The following is a 19,704-nucleotide window of genomic DNA, read 5'->3' as shown; positions in this document are numbered from 1 at the left end:
GAAGAAGCTACAGCAACCGACGCCGGACCAAGACTTTGGAATTCAGGCCGACTGCGGGACCGCCTGACGACAGGATAACCCAAGTGTGATGACTGCAGCAAGGGTATACACTCATCTACATTTATGGTAGGTACAAAACTGTACTTTGTATACACTTACCATAAATGTAGATATTAGTGTATTCACTGTTGCAGTCCTGATTTCCCTCCATCCAGCCCCTTTCTCTCCTCTCTGCCTATTACTCACCCCTTACAGGGGTATTGGTATATACTTTTTACTGGTGGTTTTCCCACCATAGCTTAGGTCCCTATTGGGGGGCTCCTGACATTTGGGGCAAGAAAAAACTGATGTAATGGCGTCAGCTGCCTGTTTTTATACCGCTGACGACCTGATGTCCGTCCTGGAGCGACAGCAACCAACACAGAAATACTAAGTCTGTGGTTTTCGGGTCGACTGAGGGCTACCTGCAGGCAGATAACCCAAGTGTGATGACTGCATTAGTGAATACACACTTAACATCTACATTTATGGTAAGTGTACACAACTGTACTTTGCATACAGGCCTGGCCTGTTCTTCCATTGGTGCTCACTTGTTAGCTATCTCTGCTTGTTTACCTCTCTCTTCCTTGCTTATCTCCAAATCTGAGGTGGGTAGTCTTTCTAGGAGGTCTAAGATGCTGGACCCCTTTAAAGCCCATTACCTCTACTGGGAACCTTAACTTTGTGCTGGAAAAGCTTACCTTCCCTTGTTTTAAGAGTAACATTAGAAATTCTCAAATTCTGCACCTGAAAAACTGTGCCACTTTTGGCCCTCACCACAGCTAGGAGATGGTGGTAACCCATGAGTTAAGAATACAACAGTGTGTTCAGTAGGACATCTACCATTATGGTAAGTTCTTGATCTGATGGCAGGTGTAATTATGAAAAACTTGTTGCTTCTGAATTGCCAAAGCTGTTGGATATGTGTCTGTCTAGTTAATGGGTTATGGCAAGTCTTATCTGCTGATAGACTGAGCCAGATTCAAAGCTGCTGCAGTTAATGAAGTTTCTACTGTGACCTTGTGGAAGGTGATGGTAATTGCAGTTTTCCCCTCACAGGAGTTGTTTCCTGCCAACAAACAAAGTGTTGAACACTTTGAGAAGTACTTCACTGATGCAGGCTTGAAGGAGCTGTCCGAGTATGTTCGCAACCAGGTGTGCATCGGTGCTCGGAAAGAGTTGCAGAAAGAGATTCAGGAACAGGTGTTGCGTGGGGAGCCGTTCAAAGATGTAAGTATGCATTGACAGTAAAATGTTAGACAAAATGTTTTATATATTAACTGTTGTAGGCTACACACTTGTGTGATAGCTATTTCTGTGCATTTAAAGTGTTTTTTTTTGTCTGCCTTTTTTTTAATTTTTTTTACAGAAAATAAAAACACACTTGCCTTTCTGAGCTAATATAGTCCAGTTTTCAGGTTAGTGCTGAATTCAGGGCTGTTACAAGTTTGTTTGCCCATACCTTACTTGGATAGAAAGAAATTTCTCTGCTCACTGAGAGAGGGGGAGCTTTGAGCAGCCTCTGTCCCTGGAGGAGTGGTTTCAGCCCAGAAAATTAGTAGTTTATTGGCCATTTTGGGCTAATTTCTATCTTTCATTTCCCTGCTATAAAACCCACATTTGCACTATTTTGCGTGCCGGACAGCGCAGGTTTGCTAGGGTATAACCATTCCTGGCTCCACAAAGTCTACCCTTCAATTTTTCCCTTGGAACTAGACAAGCTTTCAACTTAAGCACTCAAACCATTCACTTCTCATACCGGCACTTGCTCAAAACTCATAGCAAGCACCTAATAAACCTTAGCACTAGACCCCCCCCCCCCCCATACTGTAGAGAAGGACAAGGGTTTCTATTTTTACTTACCGGCCAATCAAGTAAAACAGTTCACTGTACCTATCCAGGCATGTCCAAAGGGCAGTTTCAGGTGTGCTCTCTGGTCCAACTGGTGAATCTGGGCTTTTTGAGGCAATGTTCCAATTGCCTCATGTACAGACAACCCTCTCCTTCCACGAAACACCAATAACGTTTTTTATTTATTTTTATTTTGCATTTGTTTACCGGGAAAGTCCGGCTGGACACTGGTCCGTTTTCAGCGGAGGCCCAGGGAGAAAAGCTCCATATAATATATATATAACATACAGGAAGAAGCAAGATATTCAGCAGTACATACAGGAAGAGTTTAGTAGAACAAGATTAGCAGCATTCTGGGCAGGGGCCTAGATCTTGGGTATACTGTAGATAGGATGGTGGTTTAACTTTTATTTGTTGGGGATCCCAGCAACAGACAACAGTTATGGCTTAACCTGGGGGGGGGGGGGGTGACATGGGCAGAGCCAGTTTGTTGTGTAATGGGTTTTGAGAAGTCTTTTAAATTGGTAGGTAGAGGTTTTGGAGGTTGTGGGTTGGGAGTGTATTCCAGATTCTGGCAGTAGAGCAGGCAAAAAGGGATTTGCCTGCCTCATTTCTGTGTTTAATGACATTTATGTGGTTGTGGTTCTGATAAGTGGATCTTAAGGATGTTCATCATGTTTCACTGTTGCAATCATTACAATAGGGTTATCCTGCTGGCAGGCTACCCTCAGTCGGCCCGAATTCCTAAGTCTAGGTCTGGTGTCTGTTGCTGTCGCCTCTTCCCTGACGTCAGTGCGCCAGGGGTATAATAGATGCAGCCGACGCCATTTTCTTCAGTCTTTCTTGCCGCGCGGTGCCCGAAACAAAAGCAGTTCAAGTGCCGGTCGGCCGACTTCTGAGACTTTCAAAATCTGTTTCAGATCTGAAGTCTTCATTAAAGCGAAGTACCCAGTTGCGGAAGTCTTTCTTGCTCCAGACCGATGTCAGAAAAAGTTAATTGTATTTCTTGTGCGAAGCAAATACCTCAAGGATTTTCACTTTTACTGTATTCTTTACCTATGCCCTGACCACGACGTTGCTAGCTGTGTGCTAGATTTAACCAACGCACTAAGCGTGCAAATATCTCATAAGGATTTTCACTTTTACTGTATTCCTTACCTATGCCCTGACCACGACGTTGCTAGCTGTCAGTTTTGTGCTAGATTTAACCAACACACTATTAAGCATCTGTACGATTTTGCCTTTCATTATTTTGGCTGAAGATTCAATTAAATGCCGCCGGAACAGCCGACGACCGGAGTTTATAAAAAAACGCAAGGAAAAGGACAGGCATCCGAGGTCCAAAACCGACGAGGCTTCTGCTAGGCTGGTCGCCGGTTCTCAGTGAGGCGCTTTCGCAGCCCCTGACACCCGCTACCTCAGAGCCACAGGCCGCTTCTGGCTCCCACGTGGAGCCAACTAGGCCGCTGGAAACTCAAGGTTTTGGACACTCGGAAACTATTCCCTCAGATGGGTCTGGAGCCGCTGAGCAGGCATCGGCTTCTGAGGGTGTGTTCAGACCTACAGTTATATGTAAAGCCAACCTCAGCTTCAAAGGCAAAGACTAAAGCAGCTCTAAAGGCAAACAAGTACAGCATTCTCCTGGACAGACTTCCATGCCTTCTTAACTAACGTACGTTACTATTCTCCTCTCTGTAAATTACCCTACCCTATCCTAACATGCCCTACCAACTCCCCTTAACTATTCAACTCCCCTGCTCCCTTATCTTACTAATAACTCTTTATCATGCTACTTCATACTCTCAAAGCTGCTCCTCCCATAAAGCTGCTCCTCTCCTATGTCCTACTCAAACTACCCCTAACCCCCAACTACTACCTCTCAAACTCTCACTCCATATGCTCCTCCCTTATTCCACCCAACCTGTTACACCTTTTTTTATCCCAAACTATTCTGTACCTCAACTAAAACTCTCTGAAACCTCTGCTAAACCCTAACAAATACCTACTATACAAACTTTACAGTCCAAAACTGATCACCTGCAATGTCCTAGCCTTATCTGGAGACATTCATCCTAACCTTGGCCCTTGTCCCAGTACAAACTACTCCATCCCTCCATCCTCCTCACCTACAACAAATAACACTCCCCACCCTTCCTGTCCCCCTCCCACTTCCCCCCTTAACGCTCTGAAAATCTTCACCATCAGTGCCCAGAGCCTTAACAACAAATGTCACCATCTACAAGCCTGGATTTATCACAATAAACCCGACATCCTAGCCATCTCTGAAACCTTGTTAAAACCCCATACCACTGACTCTGAAATATTACCTCCTGGTTACCACAGCCTCAGAAGTGACAGTTTAAACAAAAGAGGTGGTGGCTCTGCCATAATTTACTCTAATCATCTCTCTAATACCCCTAATTTCACAAACTCCGAAATCACAGCTAGCCTTCTCCTATTAAACAAACGCAAGAACATCTGCTTCATATCTCCCCTGGCAACAATATCTCTACCCTTGAAGATATTCTATACTGGTCCTCAACACAAATAAAATATGAAACATATATTCTAGGCGATGTCAATATCGACTGGAATAAAATCAACTCACCGTCACCCTCACTTTCCATTAACCTTCTAAACTTCACCCAAGTAATCTCCTCAACTACTCGCCCTAACAAAAACCACCCCCAGGGTCCATCTTAGACTGGATTCTAGTCTCCCATCCAAACAAAATCACTCTGGCACTATCCCTGACACCTTCAGTGACCATCTCCCTGCCTTCATCCATCGATCAAACAGCTCCACCCAACATAAACACCTCTACATTCAAACTCGTAACCTCAGTAACTTTAACCCCTTAATTTTCTCTAATATCTTCAAACAAATCAACTGGCAACCTCTTAATATCCTCCCACTTGACAATGCTGTTGAACACTTCAATTCCATCTTCTTAGATACTCTCAACTCCTTAGCCCCTCTAAGAAATAAGCGAATCAAAACTAACTCTGCACCATGGTTGACCAAAGAAACTAAACAAATCATGCGTCACAAGAGAAGTCCTGGAAGCTCTACCAGAAAAATAAACTATCCTCTACATTACTTCTATACACCCAACTCCGCAACCAAGTAAAGAAACTCATTACCAAAGACAAAAAATACTATTAAACTTCAGTCCAATAACAATAAAAACCTAAACAATTTTGGAAATCCGTCAATTCCCTTCATCCCGGATCTCAGTGCAACCCCTGCCCCAACCCTAATCTATCCGACAATGAACTTGGCTCCCGCTTCAATACCTTCTTTATTGAATCCATAGCTAAACTAACCATAACATTTCCTAATAACCCACCTAACTCCCTTTCCTCTCCACCCAACAACCCAAACAATCCCCTCAATTTCCAACTCAAACCTGTATCCACATTTTTTATAAAAAAAAGCTACTCTCCAAGCTAAAGCCAGGTTCTAGCGCCCCTGACAACATTCCCCCTTCCTCAAACATGCAGCTGAAGGTATCGCCCTTCCAATTAGTATTCTTAATAGATCCTTAACTGAGTCATACGTACCCAAACTTTGGCGTTCAGCCTACATCCTACATCTTCACAAAGGAGGCAAAAAACACCCCTATTTCTAACTTTCGCCCTACTCTCTCCAATATCTAAAATTCTAGAAAAATGCGTCCACCACCAATTCTTACCCTCTCATTCAAAATCACCTCCTTACACCCACACATCATGGCTTCCGTCCCAGCCACAGTACCATAACTGCACTACTATCCTTCTTGGAAACTATCAATCAAGCTAGAGACTCTGGACTCATTGTATCCATAGTACTGCTAGACCTTTCAAAAGCTTTTGACACCATCTCCCACACACACCATCATCTGGCTAATCTCAATCTCTCCTCAAACACTCTTTCCTGGTTCTCCCAGTTTCCTGGTTCTCCAGTTACCTATCTGACAGATCTTAAGCAGTCAAATGGAAGAACTCATTCTCTTCCTTTTTGCCTACATCTACTGGCGTTCCACAGGGATCCATCCTTGGACTCATGCTTTTCAACATCTTCATAGACAACCTTCACACCTTCATCCCTGACACCACAGTAATCCAATACGCAGATCACTCTACCTTGGTCTGCTCTGCCCCAAACCTTCCTGAACTCCAGACCAAAACCCAATTAGCCTTTACCACCACAGAGAACTGGATGCACCAAAACCACCTTTCTCTCAACACCAATAAATCCAAAATACTAAGTTTTCTCCCCTCCAAAGTTTCCTCTGTGGACAAAAACACTTTCAAAGTTCTCAGCCAAACTAACACTGCCATTGAAGTGGTCCCCTCTGCAAAACTCCTTGGCATCACCATAGACGAACACCTCAAATTTGATCTTCACATACAACATAACATTAAGAAAATCCACCAAAAGCTAGGTATGCTATATAGGAACAATCACTTCCTTTCAAACTCCACTAGGCATACCCTGGCAACATCCTTCCTCCTACCTTCCCTTCTATACGGAGCCCCTCTCCTAACCAACTTGTCTGCTACCAACACCTCTAAGCTCAAAGCTTGCTATAATAAGATCGCTAAATTTGCCACCAAATCCAAAACATCAAGTCACCACTGCCACAGCCTTCGTTCTCTCAACTGGCTAGAACTCCCTAGTAGATCACCTAGACTATCTACAACTAACCACCGCTCAAACTAATATTCTCCCCTAATAAATGCCCAGCCTTAAAGGACATCCTTCCTCCATACATCCCTAACAGATCACAGAGATCCGAAATCCAAAACCTAATCTCCATTAGTAAACAGAAACGACCAGCTGGCCAGTTTTTACTCTCCTTCTCACTAGGTAAAAAATGGAACTCTCTACCTACTTCACTTAGGACTTATACCCAACACTGAATCCTTCAAAACTCAACTTTTTCTTCACCTATCCTCCAAATGGAAATGCTCCTGCTTTCACCCCACTAAAATTCCATAGGGACTCCTAACTAAGCACTCCCACTTCTACTCCACTATACTCATACTTATTCTAATTTCTCAAAATAACTATTAACAGACTTTAAGTGACTGTAAGCATATAAATATTGATTAAAAAAAAACAAAAAATCTGCCATCAAGTTCTCTGCAACTCTCAAATGTATTAACCCTACTTGTTTTTACAAACTATATTGTATGTATTTTTACTCTGTAATCTTTATTTGCATTCTGTAATCTATATTGTATTATACTGTTCTTGGAGCTTTTATTCTGTAACGTATATTGTATTATACTGTTCTTGGAGCTTTTCTCCCCGGGCCTCCACTGAAAATGGGCACTTCTTGGCCCAGTGGACTTCCCCGGTAATCAAACTGAAATAAATAAAATAAATAAAAAAGTGCTTAAAATGGCCGAAGACCTAATTACTTTGATCAGGGGATGTTCATCGTGTTACACTGCTGCAGTCATTACACTTGGGTTATCCTGCCATCAGGCGGTTCCCCAGTCGACTGAGTTCCAAAGTCTTGGTTTGGCATTGGTTGCTGTCGCCTCCTCCCCGACGTCAGTGTGACAAGGGTATATAAGATGCAGCCAACGCCATTTTCTTCAGTCTTTCTTGCCGTGCGGTGCCCGAAGCAAAAGCAGTTCAAGTGCCGGTCGGCCATCTACTGAGATTTTCGTTCCGAATCCAGAACCAAAGTCTTCTACAAAGCTAAGTACCCCGTTGGGGAAACTTTTTCTTGCCTCAGACCGATATCAGTAAAAGTTAATAACTGTATTTCTTGTGGGAAGCAAATACCTCATAAGGATTTCCATTCCTATTGTATCCCATGCCTAGGCCCTGACCACAACGTCACTGGTTGTTGGTTTTGTGCTACGTTTAACAAGCGCACTATTAAACGTCTGATTTTGCCCGACATTATTTTGGTAGAAAATTCAATTATACCATGCCATCAGAATTTCCGACTACCGGAATACACAAAAAGCGCAAAGACGAGGATAGGCATCCGAGGCCCAAAACTGACTAAGCCTCTTCTAGGCCAGTCGCGGTTCTCCGTTTTTTAGCGAGGCGCCTTCGCAGCCCCTGACTACCACTTCTGTAGAACCACAAGCCGCCTCTGACTCCAACTTGGACGGCTAGGCCTTCGGATGCACAAGATGTTCATCGTGCATACAGCTGCAGTAATCACAGATGGGTTTTCTGCCGTCAGGCGGTCCCTCGGTCGGCCGAATTCCAAAGTCCTGGTCCGGCGTCAGTTGTCGTCGCCTCTTCTGACGTCATTGAGGCCAGAGTATATAAGACACAGCCGACGCCATGTTCTTCAGTCTTTTTTGCCGCACGGTGCTCGAAGCAGAAGCAGTTCGCAAGTGCCGGTCGGTCAGCTCCTGAATTACGAAAATTTTGGAAACCGAAGTCTTCATTAAAGCTAAGTACCCCGTTGGGGAAACTTTTCTTGCCTCAGACCGATGTCAGAAAAAGTTAATTGTATTTCTTGTGGGAAGCAAATACCGCATAAGGATTTCCATTCCCTCTGCATACCTTGTTTAGGCCCAGACCACGACGTCTCGGGCTGTCGCTTTTGCGCTACCTTCAATAAACGCACTATTAAGCGTCGGGCGGAGTTCGCCCAACACTATTTCGGTAAAGCTTTTGATTATAAAATGTCGTCTGACATCGACTACCGTTTTGTCCAAAAAAACGCAAGGAAAAGGACTGACACGCGAGGCCCCGCCGACACAGGCTACACGTGGTCCGGTTCTCAGCGAGACACCTTTGCAGTCCCTGACTACCGACGACACTCCTTTGGCGGTGTCCTCTGTACCCGTGACTGCTGGGACCTCTGCCCTTTCCCAGACCACAACCACCAAAGCCTTTGCTAATGTTGAGCCTACTAATGTGGACAGGTCCACTTCCACCCATGGTGTCTTCAGACCCTCATCTTTTTCCATTAAGGCCTTTACTAAATCCAAAACAGCCAGGCACCCCAAAAGGCCTGTTGCACAGGGCCCATCTCCAGGTCCCATGCCTAAAAAACAGATGCTTAAAATGGCTGAGGATTTAATTACTCTTATCAGAGGTTCTCAACCCCCTCCAGACAAGAATCCCAGAGTGGAGGAAGATTCTCCCACCTCTGATCAGGGATCCATTTTATCAGAACATTCTGATGCAGAGGAACACTTACTCCCCTTTTGAGGATTCGGATGCAGAACAGTCCATCCCTTCTGTATCTCCTCCTGAGGATTTTTCCTTTGGGGAAACCTTGCACACCTTGAGGGAACACTTCCATTGGGAAGGCCAAGACTTTTCAGATTCTAAGAAAAGGCTTAGGGAATTTCTTTTGTTACCTCAACACAGACCTCTGGCGATACCCCCTGTTTTGGACATACTTGATGATGTTTATTCGGAGGCTTGCCTTAACCTGGATTCTCTGCCTCCTGCACCAGTCAAACCTGATAGGTATTAGAGTACCCATCTCTCACCAGTTTCTCTTCAAAAGTCATAATGCTGACCCTGAAACCATTTCACAAGGCCCCAAGGGATTGAAGGCCTCCACTGCCAAGAATCCACTTCCAGCAGAAAGGGAGTCAAGGTCTTTAGAAAGGTGGGGAAAAAAGGTATATACCTCTGCCACCCTAGCAATGAGGGCCTTAAATTGTCAGTTTCATATGCTTAAATATCAACAGTTCCTGTTATCATAATTAAGGAATAAAATGTCTCAACCTGAACAACCAGATTTACAGGATATGATGCATAGTGCAGAACAAGTGGGTAAACACACTTTACAATGTGGTTATGATGCACTAGAGGCTTCAAGTAGAGCGGCTGCTACAGGATCAGTCATTCGCAGACATGCCTGGCTTAAAGAACAAAACTTGCCTGATCATGTCAAAGCTAAACTTCTAGATGCTCCTTTACAAAGGGATGTGCTGTTTGGTACTAATGCTGAGGACTGTTTGGTACTAATGCTGAGGAGATACTACGGAAAATGGAAGAAAAAGACAAATCTATGCAAACTGTCAAAGCCTTTTTACAGGTCCAACCACCACGTTTTAGCAGAAATTGGCCTTCAAAAAACTGGTCCTTTCCAGCCACTGAAGCCCCAAAGAGGTAGATACAGACGCACAAGGGGCAGAGGGCAATCACAAGGATCATATAGAGGACGACAATGGCAAACTCCAGCACCAAGAGGTGGTGAGGACAGTGCACAACAATACAGGAAGCAAACCTAATGACTCCCTCATTTTCATGCCAAGCACGTCTCAGCTGGCAGCACCTTTGGGAGAAAAGCTAGCATTATTTGCAGCCAATTGGCATATTGCCACAACAGGCAAATGGATCCTGGACATTATAAACAGAGGCTACAAATTTCATTTTCACACTCTTCCAAAAATGAGAGGCATGCCAAACCTGCCACAGAATCAAAGGGCAGAGGCACAACTACAAATTTCAAAGCTCATAAGCATGAGAGCTATTCAAGAGGTACCTACTCACGAACAAGGTCAAGGTTTTTATTCAAGGCTTTTTCTGGTACCAAGGAAAGGAACCGACTGGAGACCCATTTTGGACTTATCCATCCTAAACACATTTTTACTCGTACCAAAATTCAAGATGCTCACATTACAGCAACTTCTTCCCATGCTGGGCAAGGAGTTTTGGCTGGTAACATTGGACCTCAAGGAGGCATACCTGCATGTCCCAATCAGACAAAGCTGCAGAAGATACCTCAGATTTCTTGCAGGTTCCATCCACTATCAATTCTCTGCATTGCCCTTTGTGAATACTCTGGGCGCAGTAGATAAGCCAAAGTGCCTGGCATCAGTGATTGCCTACTGCCTACTTCAAGGGATACAAATTTACCCGTATTTGGATGACGGCCTGATCCAAGCGGACAGCAAACACATACTTCTGGAACATCTGGCATATGTGACACGGTTACTGCATTCTCTGGGATACACAATCAACAGAGAAATCAAGGCTAACACCATCTCAGAAAATAAATTTCCTGGGTGCCAATTTGGACACAAACACCCAGATGGCCTATCTTACGCCAGAAAAACAGGGGCAACTATCTCATTACTTCAAAAAACTAGCAAAAAGTACCAGGCTTACTGCAAGGAAAATCCTGCAGGCTCTGGGATTCATGGCATCTTGCATTCTTTTAATCCCATGTGCAAAGCTGCATATGAGGAAACTTCAATGGTACCTAAAAAACCTATGGTCTCAACAGTCACAGTTTGGAAACAATAATACCAATAATCCCATGTTTGCAAAAGGAATTTCTATGGTGGGCCCAAGCATGTCAAGCAAACACAAGCCTCCCATTCTGCAAGCCTCAAGCAAAGCAAGTTATCACAACAGACGCCTCAGATTACGCCTGGAGGGGCGCACATGACTGACAGGTGCATCCAGGGCACATGGTCCCAAAAAGAAAAGCACCTTCACATCAATCAAAAAGAAATGCTAGCAGTAATAAATGCAATTACAGCTTTCAAGGACTTCCTGCATCCAGGGCAATTACTGATAAGAACAGACAACACCACAGTAATGTGGTACATAAACAAACAAGGAGGAACACATTCATACCCCTTGTGCAGACTAGCCATGACTCTTTGGAACTTGGCTCTGGAATGGCAAATCGAACTTCAAGCCCAGTACCTGCCAGGATTGGAAAACATGCTGGCAGACAATTTAAGCAGAAATATGACAGATCCACACGAATGGAAGTTACATCCTCAGGTGTTTACAGAAATAACCCAAGTGTGGGGGAGACCAGACATAGATCTTTTTGCCTCGCACAGGAATCCTCAATTGGAAACGTTTTGTTCAAGGACCTTTCATCCAAAGGCCTGGAGAGTGGACGCACTTTCATTCAGTTGGACAGCATGGACAGTTTACGCATTCCCACCTCTGCCTCTTCTGCCCAAGGTACTTTTGAAAGCAAGAGCAGACAGACCGAAGATGATACTGATTGCTCCAGATTGGCCACGGCAACACTGGTATCCAGTGCTGAGGAGCCTAACACATACTTCTCCCTGGTCCCTGCCTCTAATGCCTCTTCTGCTGACTCAGCACAGCTACAAAACTCCACAGTCAGCTGAAAACACTCAATCTCGCTGCATGGAAAATTCCTTAACACCATAACAGACCCTCCTCTCCAAGGAGGTGCAGGATGTCATTTTGGAGGCCAGAAGGCCATCTACTAGAAAAGCTTACTCCGCAAAATGGAGGCGGTTTTGTTCTTGGAATGAGAAAAAAGGCCAGGACCCTAGAAAACTGAACTTGCCTCAGGTATTACAGTATCTAGCTGAGCTGCTGAACAGTGGACTTGCATTTTCTTCCATAAAAATCCATGCCTCAGCCATTTCTGCAGAATACAACACGGATCCTCCTTTATTTTCTCACCCACTCTTACGACAGTTCCTCAGAAGGGCTAATATTAACCACCAAGGAAACGACCAATACCAGCCTGGGATCTTAATTACATACTAGAAAAATTAACATTGCCTCCTTTTGAACCAGCTGCCTCAACAGATTTGCAATATTTGTCCTGGAAAACTGCCTTCCTTCTGTCTATCACTTCAGCTCGTAGAGTTTCGGAACTACAGGCCCTCATGGCAGTGCAGCCCTTTCTCATTTTCCATCAGGACAGGGTTTCCCTTCGTACCAACCCATCATTTATGCCTAAAGTGGTATCCAGGGTAGCTTTAAATCAAGCCATACACCTTCCTACCTTTTACCCCAATCCTCAAAACAAAGGGGAAAGGCTGCTACATTCTTTAGACATCCATAGGCAGCTACGTTACTACTTGATAGAACAAAGCCCTTCAGGAAATCAGAACAACTTTGTGTCCTATGCTGTAGGGGCTCAAGGGAAGCCAGTTTCCAAGCAGACTATTTCGAAGTGGATAGGCCACTGCATACGGTTTTGTTATTCCTATCATGGGAAATCTGTTCCTACAGGTATCGGATCACACTCCACCAGGGCCACAGCTACCTCTACAGCCTTCCTCAGAGGAGTTCCTATCAAAGATATTCTGGAGGCAGCCACTTGGAGTTCTGTACATACCTTCACAAAACACTATCACCTGCCTTTATATTCCAGAACCAGAGCAGGCTTTGCCACTGTCGCACTTCACCCGACGTCATCTCTGCTGGTCTTGGGGTATAAAGGCATCAGTCGACGCCATTTTCCTCAGTCTTTCTTGCCGCGTGGCGCCCGAAGCAGAAGCTGTTCGCAAGTGCCGGTCGGTCAGATCCAGAGATTACTACTACCGAATACTACTTCGAAGACGTCTAAAAAGCTAAGTACCCCGTTGGGGACTCTTTCTTGCCTCAGCCGATGTCAGAAAAAGTCAACTGTTTAACTTGTGGGAAACAAATACCTCATAAAGATTTCCACTCTTACTGTTTGCCTTGCTTAGGCCCAGACCACGACGTAGCAGCCTGTTCGGCCTGTACTTCCTTCAACCGACGAACGCTTAGGCGTCTGTCGGAGTTTGCTGAACAGTTTTTCGGCTCAGGTTTTGCGTACATTATGCCGTCGGATCCTCCGACTACCCAAATTGTTAAACGCAAAGAAAAAGACCGACACTCGCGGTCCGCGGTTTCGGCCGAAACCACGGTTAAGCAAGCCGCGAGTGTCTCTGTTTCGGCCGAAACCGAGAAAACTGGTCAATCTTCAGCCGAATCCATGACTACTACTGAGGCTCCTGCTACCTTACCTGAATCAGCCTCAAATTTTGCCTACAACTGTGGTTCCTAGTGATTTATCAGACACCATCCCTTTGGATGTCTCAACCCCAGCACGTGGTGCTGCTAGGCCTCCTGCAGCCATGTCTATTAAGGCCTTTGCCAGGGCTAAAGCAGCCAAATCTGCTAAATCAGTGCCTGTTAAACCCCCCTCACACAGGCCCACTTCTAGTTCACAAATGCTTACTCTGGCAGAAGATTTAATATCCTTAATTAGGGGATCCCAATCTCTCCCAGACAGGGCCTCTCAGCCCCCAGAAAAGAGACCTAGAGCAGAGCCCCCCGAGCCTGTGTCCTCTGATTCTGCGGATGACTCAGACATTACAGACCAGCCAGAGGCTCCTTTTTCCAATTATGAAGATTCCGATGCTGAAGAATCCATTCCAGCTGCCTCTCCACCAGAGGAATTCTCCTTTGGGGAAACCTTACATGCCATGAGAGAACAATTCCAATGGCAGGGACAAGATTTCTCAGATTCAAGAAAAAGGCTTAGGACCTTTCTGCACTTTCCACAACATAGGCCCTTAGCTATACCTCCTGTTCTGCCTGTTGTGGACGATGCATTTAATGATGTCTGCACTGCACCTGATTCTTTACCTCCAGCCCCTGCCAAACCAGATAGATTTTACAGGGTGCCAGACACTCACCACCTATACAAGGCCCCACTTGCAGACCCCGAAACTATATCCCAGGGGCCTAAGGCAGTAGCCTCGACCACAGCAAAAAACCCTATTCCCTCTGAAAGGGAATCCAGGTCCTTGGAGAGATGGGGGAAAAAAGTCTACACCTCTGCTACTCTCTCAGCTAGAGCTTTAAACTGTCAGTTTCACATGATCCAATACCAAGAGTTTATGCTTGATCAGTTAATTAAAAAGCTGTCCTCTGATGAATCTTTAGATAAGAAATATGTATTAGAAATGGTGAATAACATCCAACAGGTTAGTAACCATTCCTTAAAATGTGGCTATGATGCACTGGAGGCTTCATTTAGATCAGCCATGACTGGCACAGTGATAAGAAGGCATGCATGGTTGAAAGAACAGGTCTTACCGGATCATGTTAAAGCAAAGCTATTAGATGCTCTTATGGATAAGGCCAGTCTATTTGGGGAACCTACCCAGCAGGTAATGAAGAAAATGGAAGAAAAGGCAAAATCTGTACAAACAGTTAAAGATTTCTTACAGGTTCAGCCCCCAAGGTTTAGCAGGAACTGGCCTGCCAAAAATTGGTCCTTTCCTGACTCCACAAGATCCCAAAGGGGCAGGAATAGACGCTCTAGGGGCAGAAATCAATCCAGAGGAGGTGCCTACAGAGGACGACAGTGGCAAGGCAATAACCGAGGCACAGACACAACCACTGCCACAGGACAATCACAGTGACTTGGCTCTGACTCCTCCTACCAGGGAGCAAATAGCAGCACCATTAGGCGGAAAGTTAGCCTTATTCTCAAAAAATTGGCACTATCACAAAAGACAAGTGGATTTTGCAAACCATAGACCAAGGCTACCGGTTCCACTTCCACACCTTACCAGTAAAAAGAGGAATGCCAAACCTGCCTCCAAATCAAAAAATAGAAGCTCTGCAGCAGATAGCGGAATTAACAAAGATGAGAGCTGTGGAAAGAGTACCAATAACAGAACAGGGCAAAGGATTCTCCTCCAGACTCTTCCTAGTGCCAAGAAAAGAGAAAAACTGGAGACCTATTCTCGACCTGTCCATCTTAAACACATACATCATTGTCCCAAAATTCAAAATGCTGACCCTACAGCAACTTCTTCCCATGCTGGGCAAGGACTGTTGGCTGGTAACGCTAGATCTCAAGGAGGCATACCTGCACGTCCCCATTCGACCAAATTGCAGAAGACCTCAGATTTCTTGCAGGATCAGAGCATTATCAATTCTCAGCATTGCCCTTTGGCTTATCTACTGCGCCCAGAGTATTCACAAAATGCCTGGCATCAGTAATCGCTCACTGCAGAGTACAGGGAATCCAAATTTATCCATACCTGGACGACTGCCTGTTACAAGCGGACAACAGATTTACAAAGGGTCATTTACTTGCTACAAGCCCTGGGATACACAGTCAATTTACAAAAGTCAAGGCTGATACCATCCCAAACAAGAACTTTCTTGGGCGCGGAATTGGACACAGTAAAACAAATGGCATTCCTAACTGCAGAAAAACAAAAAGAGCTCCCTCTTTACTTCTCGGCATTAACAAAGCAGAACAAATTAACAGCAAGAAAAGTTCTGCAGGCCTTGGGCTTCATGGCATCATGCATAATCTTGGTCCCACATGCCAGACTGCATATGAGAAAGTTAGTGGTACCTAAAGAATTTATGGTCTCAACACAGGCACAGCTTAGAAACAGAAATACCACTAATCCCATGCCTAAAACAGGAGTTCCTATGGTGGGCTCAAGCATGCCAGTCAAACCCAGGCTTACCCTTCCACAACTTTCGAGCAAGCCAAACCATCACAACGGACCTCAGACCTAGGATGGGGGCACACATGCTGGACAAATGCGTACAAGGACTGTGGACTCAGGACCAGCTGCACCTGCACATAAACCAAAAAGAAATACTGGCAGTAAAACTGGCAATCCAAAAATTCAGACCATTCCTCAAAGAAGGCCATTTGATAAGGACAGACAACACCACAGTCATGTGGTACATCAACAAACAGGGAGGCACTCATTCTTACCCCCTATGCAGAATGACTTTGGACCTTTGGAATCTGGCTCTCAGCTACAACATCCAGTTACAGGCAATATTTGTACCGGGAAAAGAGAACACCCTAGCAGACATTTTAAGCAGAACCACCTCGGATGCTAACGAATGGATGCTACACCCAGACATCTTCAAGGCCATCACAAAGAAATGGGGAATGCCACAAATAGATCTATTCGCTTCCCCACTCAATCACCAGCTCAAAAAATTCTGCACAAGGACATTCCACCCACTTGCATGGAAGGTGGACTCTCTATCCTTCAGCTGGAAAGGCCTGACAGCATATGCATTTCCACCTCTTCCCTTGATGCACAAGGTACTACTGAAAATCAAGGAGGAACGTCCAAGGATAATCCTGATAGCTCCGAACTGGCCAAGACAACACTGGTACCCATTGCTGAGGAGCATGTCTCGGGAGAAAATGTGGTCAATACCCCTGATGCCTCTGATGTTAACTCAGAACAACTACAACATCATACATCCAAACCTAAAAACCTTGCAACTGACTGCCTGGAACATCACATAGCAGCAACTAACCCAGACCTTTCCCAAAGGGTTAAAGACATTTATCCTTGAAGCCCGCAGACCTTCAACAAGAAGGAACTATGCAGGAAAATGGAAAAGGTTCGTCATTTGGAGTACTGGAAGAGGAAAAGATGTCGAACATAGATATTGCTAACATTCTGGAGTACTTGGCAGAGCTTCTACATACAGGCGTGTCCTATTCCTCCATCAAGATACATGCATCAGCTATTTCAGCAGAATACAGCTTTGATCTTCCTGTCTTTTCACATCCTCTACTCAGGCAGTTCCTCAGAGGGATCAAGAATGTAAAACCTCCTAGGAAACCACCATTACCAGCATGGGACTTTTTCTTTGTACTAGAAAAGTTGACACTCCCTCCGTTTGAACCAGCAGCAACAGCAGATCTACAACACCTGTCATGGAAAACTGCTTTCCTACTGGCTATTACTTCAGCAAGGAGGGTTTCGAAACTACAGGCCTTAATGGCAGTGCAACCCTTCCTAATCTTCCATCAAGATAGGGTGTCCATGAGAACTAATCCTACATTTATGCCTAAGGTGGTATCCAGAGTGTCTTTAAACCAGGCAATCCACCTACCTACCTTCTTTCCCAATCCACAAAACAGAGGGGAAAGAATGCTGCATACCTTGGATGTACATAGACAGTTACGCTACTACCTGGACAGAACCAAAAGTAACAGAAAAACTGACCAACTTTTTGTAGCCTATGCAACAGGAAGGGAAGGAAAAGCAATTTCCAAACAGACAATCTCCAAATGGATAGGAAATTGCATAAGATTCTGTTACTCCTACCATGGAAAACCAATTCCACAGAACATAAGACCTCATTCTACAAGGGCTACAGCCACTACCACAGCTTTCTTACGAGGAGTGGCAACCAAGGACATTAGAGGCGGCTACTTGGACCTCCGTGCATACATTTGCCAAGCATTATAATTTACCTCTATATTCTAGATCCCGAGCAGGGTTTGCCACTGCTGTACTGCAAGGGATCCTAACTACACCATAATTTTTATTCCTCCTCCCCTAGTTTGGCTATGGTATTCTACCCATTTGTTATGACTGCAGATGCATCCATGAAGGACATAGTACAGTTTTGTACCTACCATAAATGTAGATGTCCGAACTGGATAGCATCTGCAGTCAGGATTACCCTCCCTCCTTCCCCTCTGTGGTACTCCTAGGGTATTTACCCTCCTAATAGCTAGCTGGGGGGGGGGGTCTCTTATGGTGTATTTGTTTGTATATATGTACATACATGCTTATTTTTTGTGTTTGCCTTCTACCTTTTTGGAAACATTGGAATTTATCCAAAATTTCGCCTTCCAAGAGGGCAACTGGCATCTGGGGCAAGATACACTGAGGAAAATGGCGTCGGCTGATGCCTTTATACCCGAAGACCAGCAGAGATGATGTCGGGTGAAGTGCGACATCAGCCGGACCCAGACTTTGGAATCCGGCCGACCGAAGGGCTGCCTGACGACAGGACAACCCATTTGTTATGACTGCAGATGCTATCCAGTTCGGACATCTACATTTATGGTAGGTACAAAACTGTACTTTCCTCCTAGTACCTACCACCCTGTGCGTAGCTTTGGGTCTCTACCCATCTGTGATTACTGCAGCTGTATGCACGATGAACATAGTACAGTTTTGTACCTACCATAAATGTAGATGTTCGAGTGCTAATACAGCTGCAGTACAGGTTTCCCTCCCTCCTTCTCCACTTGGTAACGGCATGGGGCCTAACAACCTCTTCATACAACCTGACTGGGTTATCCTTCTATGGTTTATTTGCTTGCAACCACTGTTTTTGGATTATATTGCATTGCATGTATACACATATAAGCATAATTTATGTATTGCCTTCCTTCTGGGGGCACCTGACATCTGGGGCAAGAAAGACTGAAGAACATGGCGTCTCTGGCCTCACTGACGTCAGAAGAGGAGGTGACTACAACAGACGCCGGACCAGGACTTTGGAATTCGGCCGACCGAGGGACCGCCTGATGGCAGAAAACCCATCTGTGATTACTGCAGCTGTATTAGCACTCTAACATCTACATTTATGGTAGGTACAAAACTGTACTTCAGCCTATAGAGACTAACCTTTCAGAGGGATCCAGAGTAGCTGAGCAACCCACAGCTACAGAGGGTGTCTTCAGATCTACTCAGTTAAGCATTAAACCCTCAGCTAAGTCTAAGCCTCTTTTAAAGTCAAACAAATGCAGCATTCTCCAGGACAGGCCTCCATACCTAAGAAAGAAACGCTCAAAATGGCCGAAGACCTAATCACTCTGATCAGGGGGTGCCATCCCCCTCCTGATAAAAGGCCAAGACAGGATGCAGATTATGACTCCGACCAGGTGTCCATCTCTTCTGATTCATCCTAGGATACTCTTTACCCCATTATGAGGATTCTGATGCTGAGGAATCAATTCCATCAGCCTCACCGCCTGAGGACTACTCCTTTGGGGAAAACCCTACATACCATGAGGGAGCATTTCCACTAGAAGGCCAGTATTACTCAGAATCCAAGAAAAGGCTCATAGACTTTTATTACCTCAACATAGACCCCTTGCTATTCCGACAGTGTTTAGATATTGTGGATGATGTGTTTACTGAATCCAGCTTAAATCCTGATTCCTTACCTCCAGCCCCTGTTAAACCTGACCGATACTACAGAGTCCCTGACTCACATAAATTTCTGTATAAAATCCCTGTAGCTGATCCTGAAACTATTTCTCAGGGGCCCAAAGGAGTTAAGGCCTCATCAGCCAAGAATCCAGTTCCCTCTGACAGAGAT

General features: G+C 44.9%; 1 protein-coding gene across 2 annotated transcripts in view; it reads left to right on the top strand.

Moving 5' to 3' along the window:
• The window catches only part of BZW1 (basic leucine zipper and W2 domains 1), a 948,791-nt gene that overhangs the window by 407,616 nt on the left and 521,471 nt on the right, over positions 1–19,704 (top strand). For both annotated transcript variants that reach the window (XM_044075876.1, XM_044075877.1), the window contains one exon: positions 1,099–1,269. In XM_044075876.1, the coding sequence (XP_043931811.1) occupies positions 1,099–1,269 (171 nt within the window). The remainder of the gene's footprint in view (positions 1–1,098; positions 1,270–19,704) is intronic.

Source organism: Protopterus annectens, chromosome 6.part1 (genome assembly GCF_019279795.1).
Source record: "Protopterus annectens isolate FY-2018-M chromosome 6.part1, PAN1.0, whole genome shotgun sequence".
Taxonomy (NCBI): Eukaryota; Metazoa; Chordata; order Ceratodontiformes; family Protopteridae; genus Protopterus; species Protopterus annectens.
Note: the sequence above shows the minus strand (reverse complement) of the source record. Positions and strands in the feature narration are given on the sequence as shown.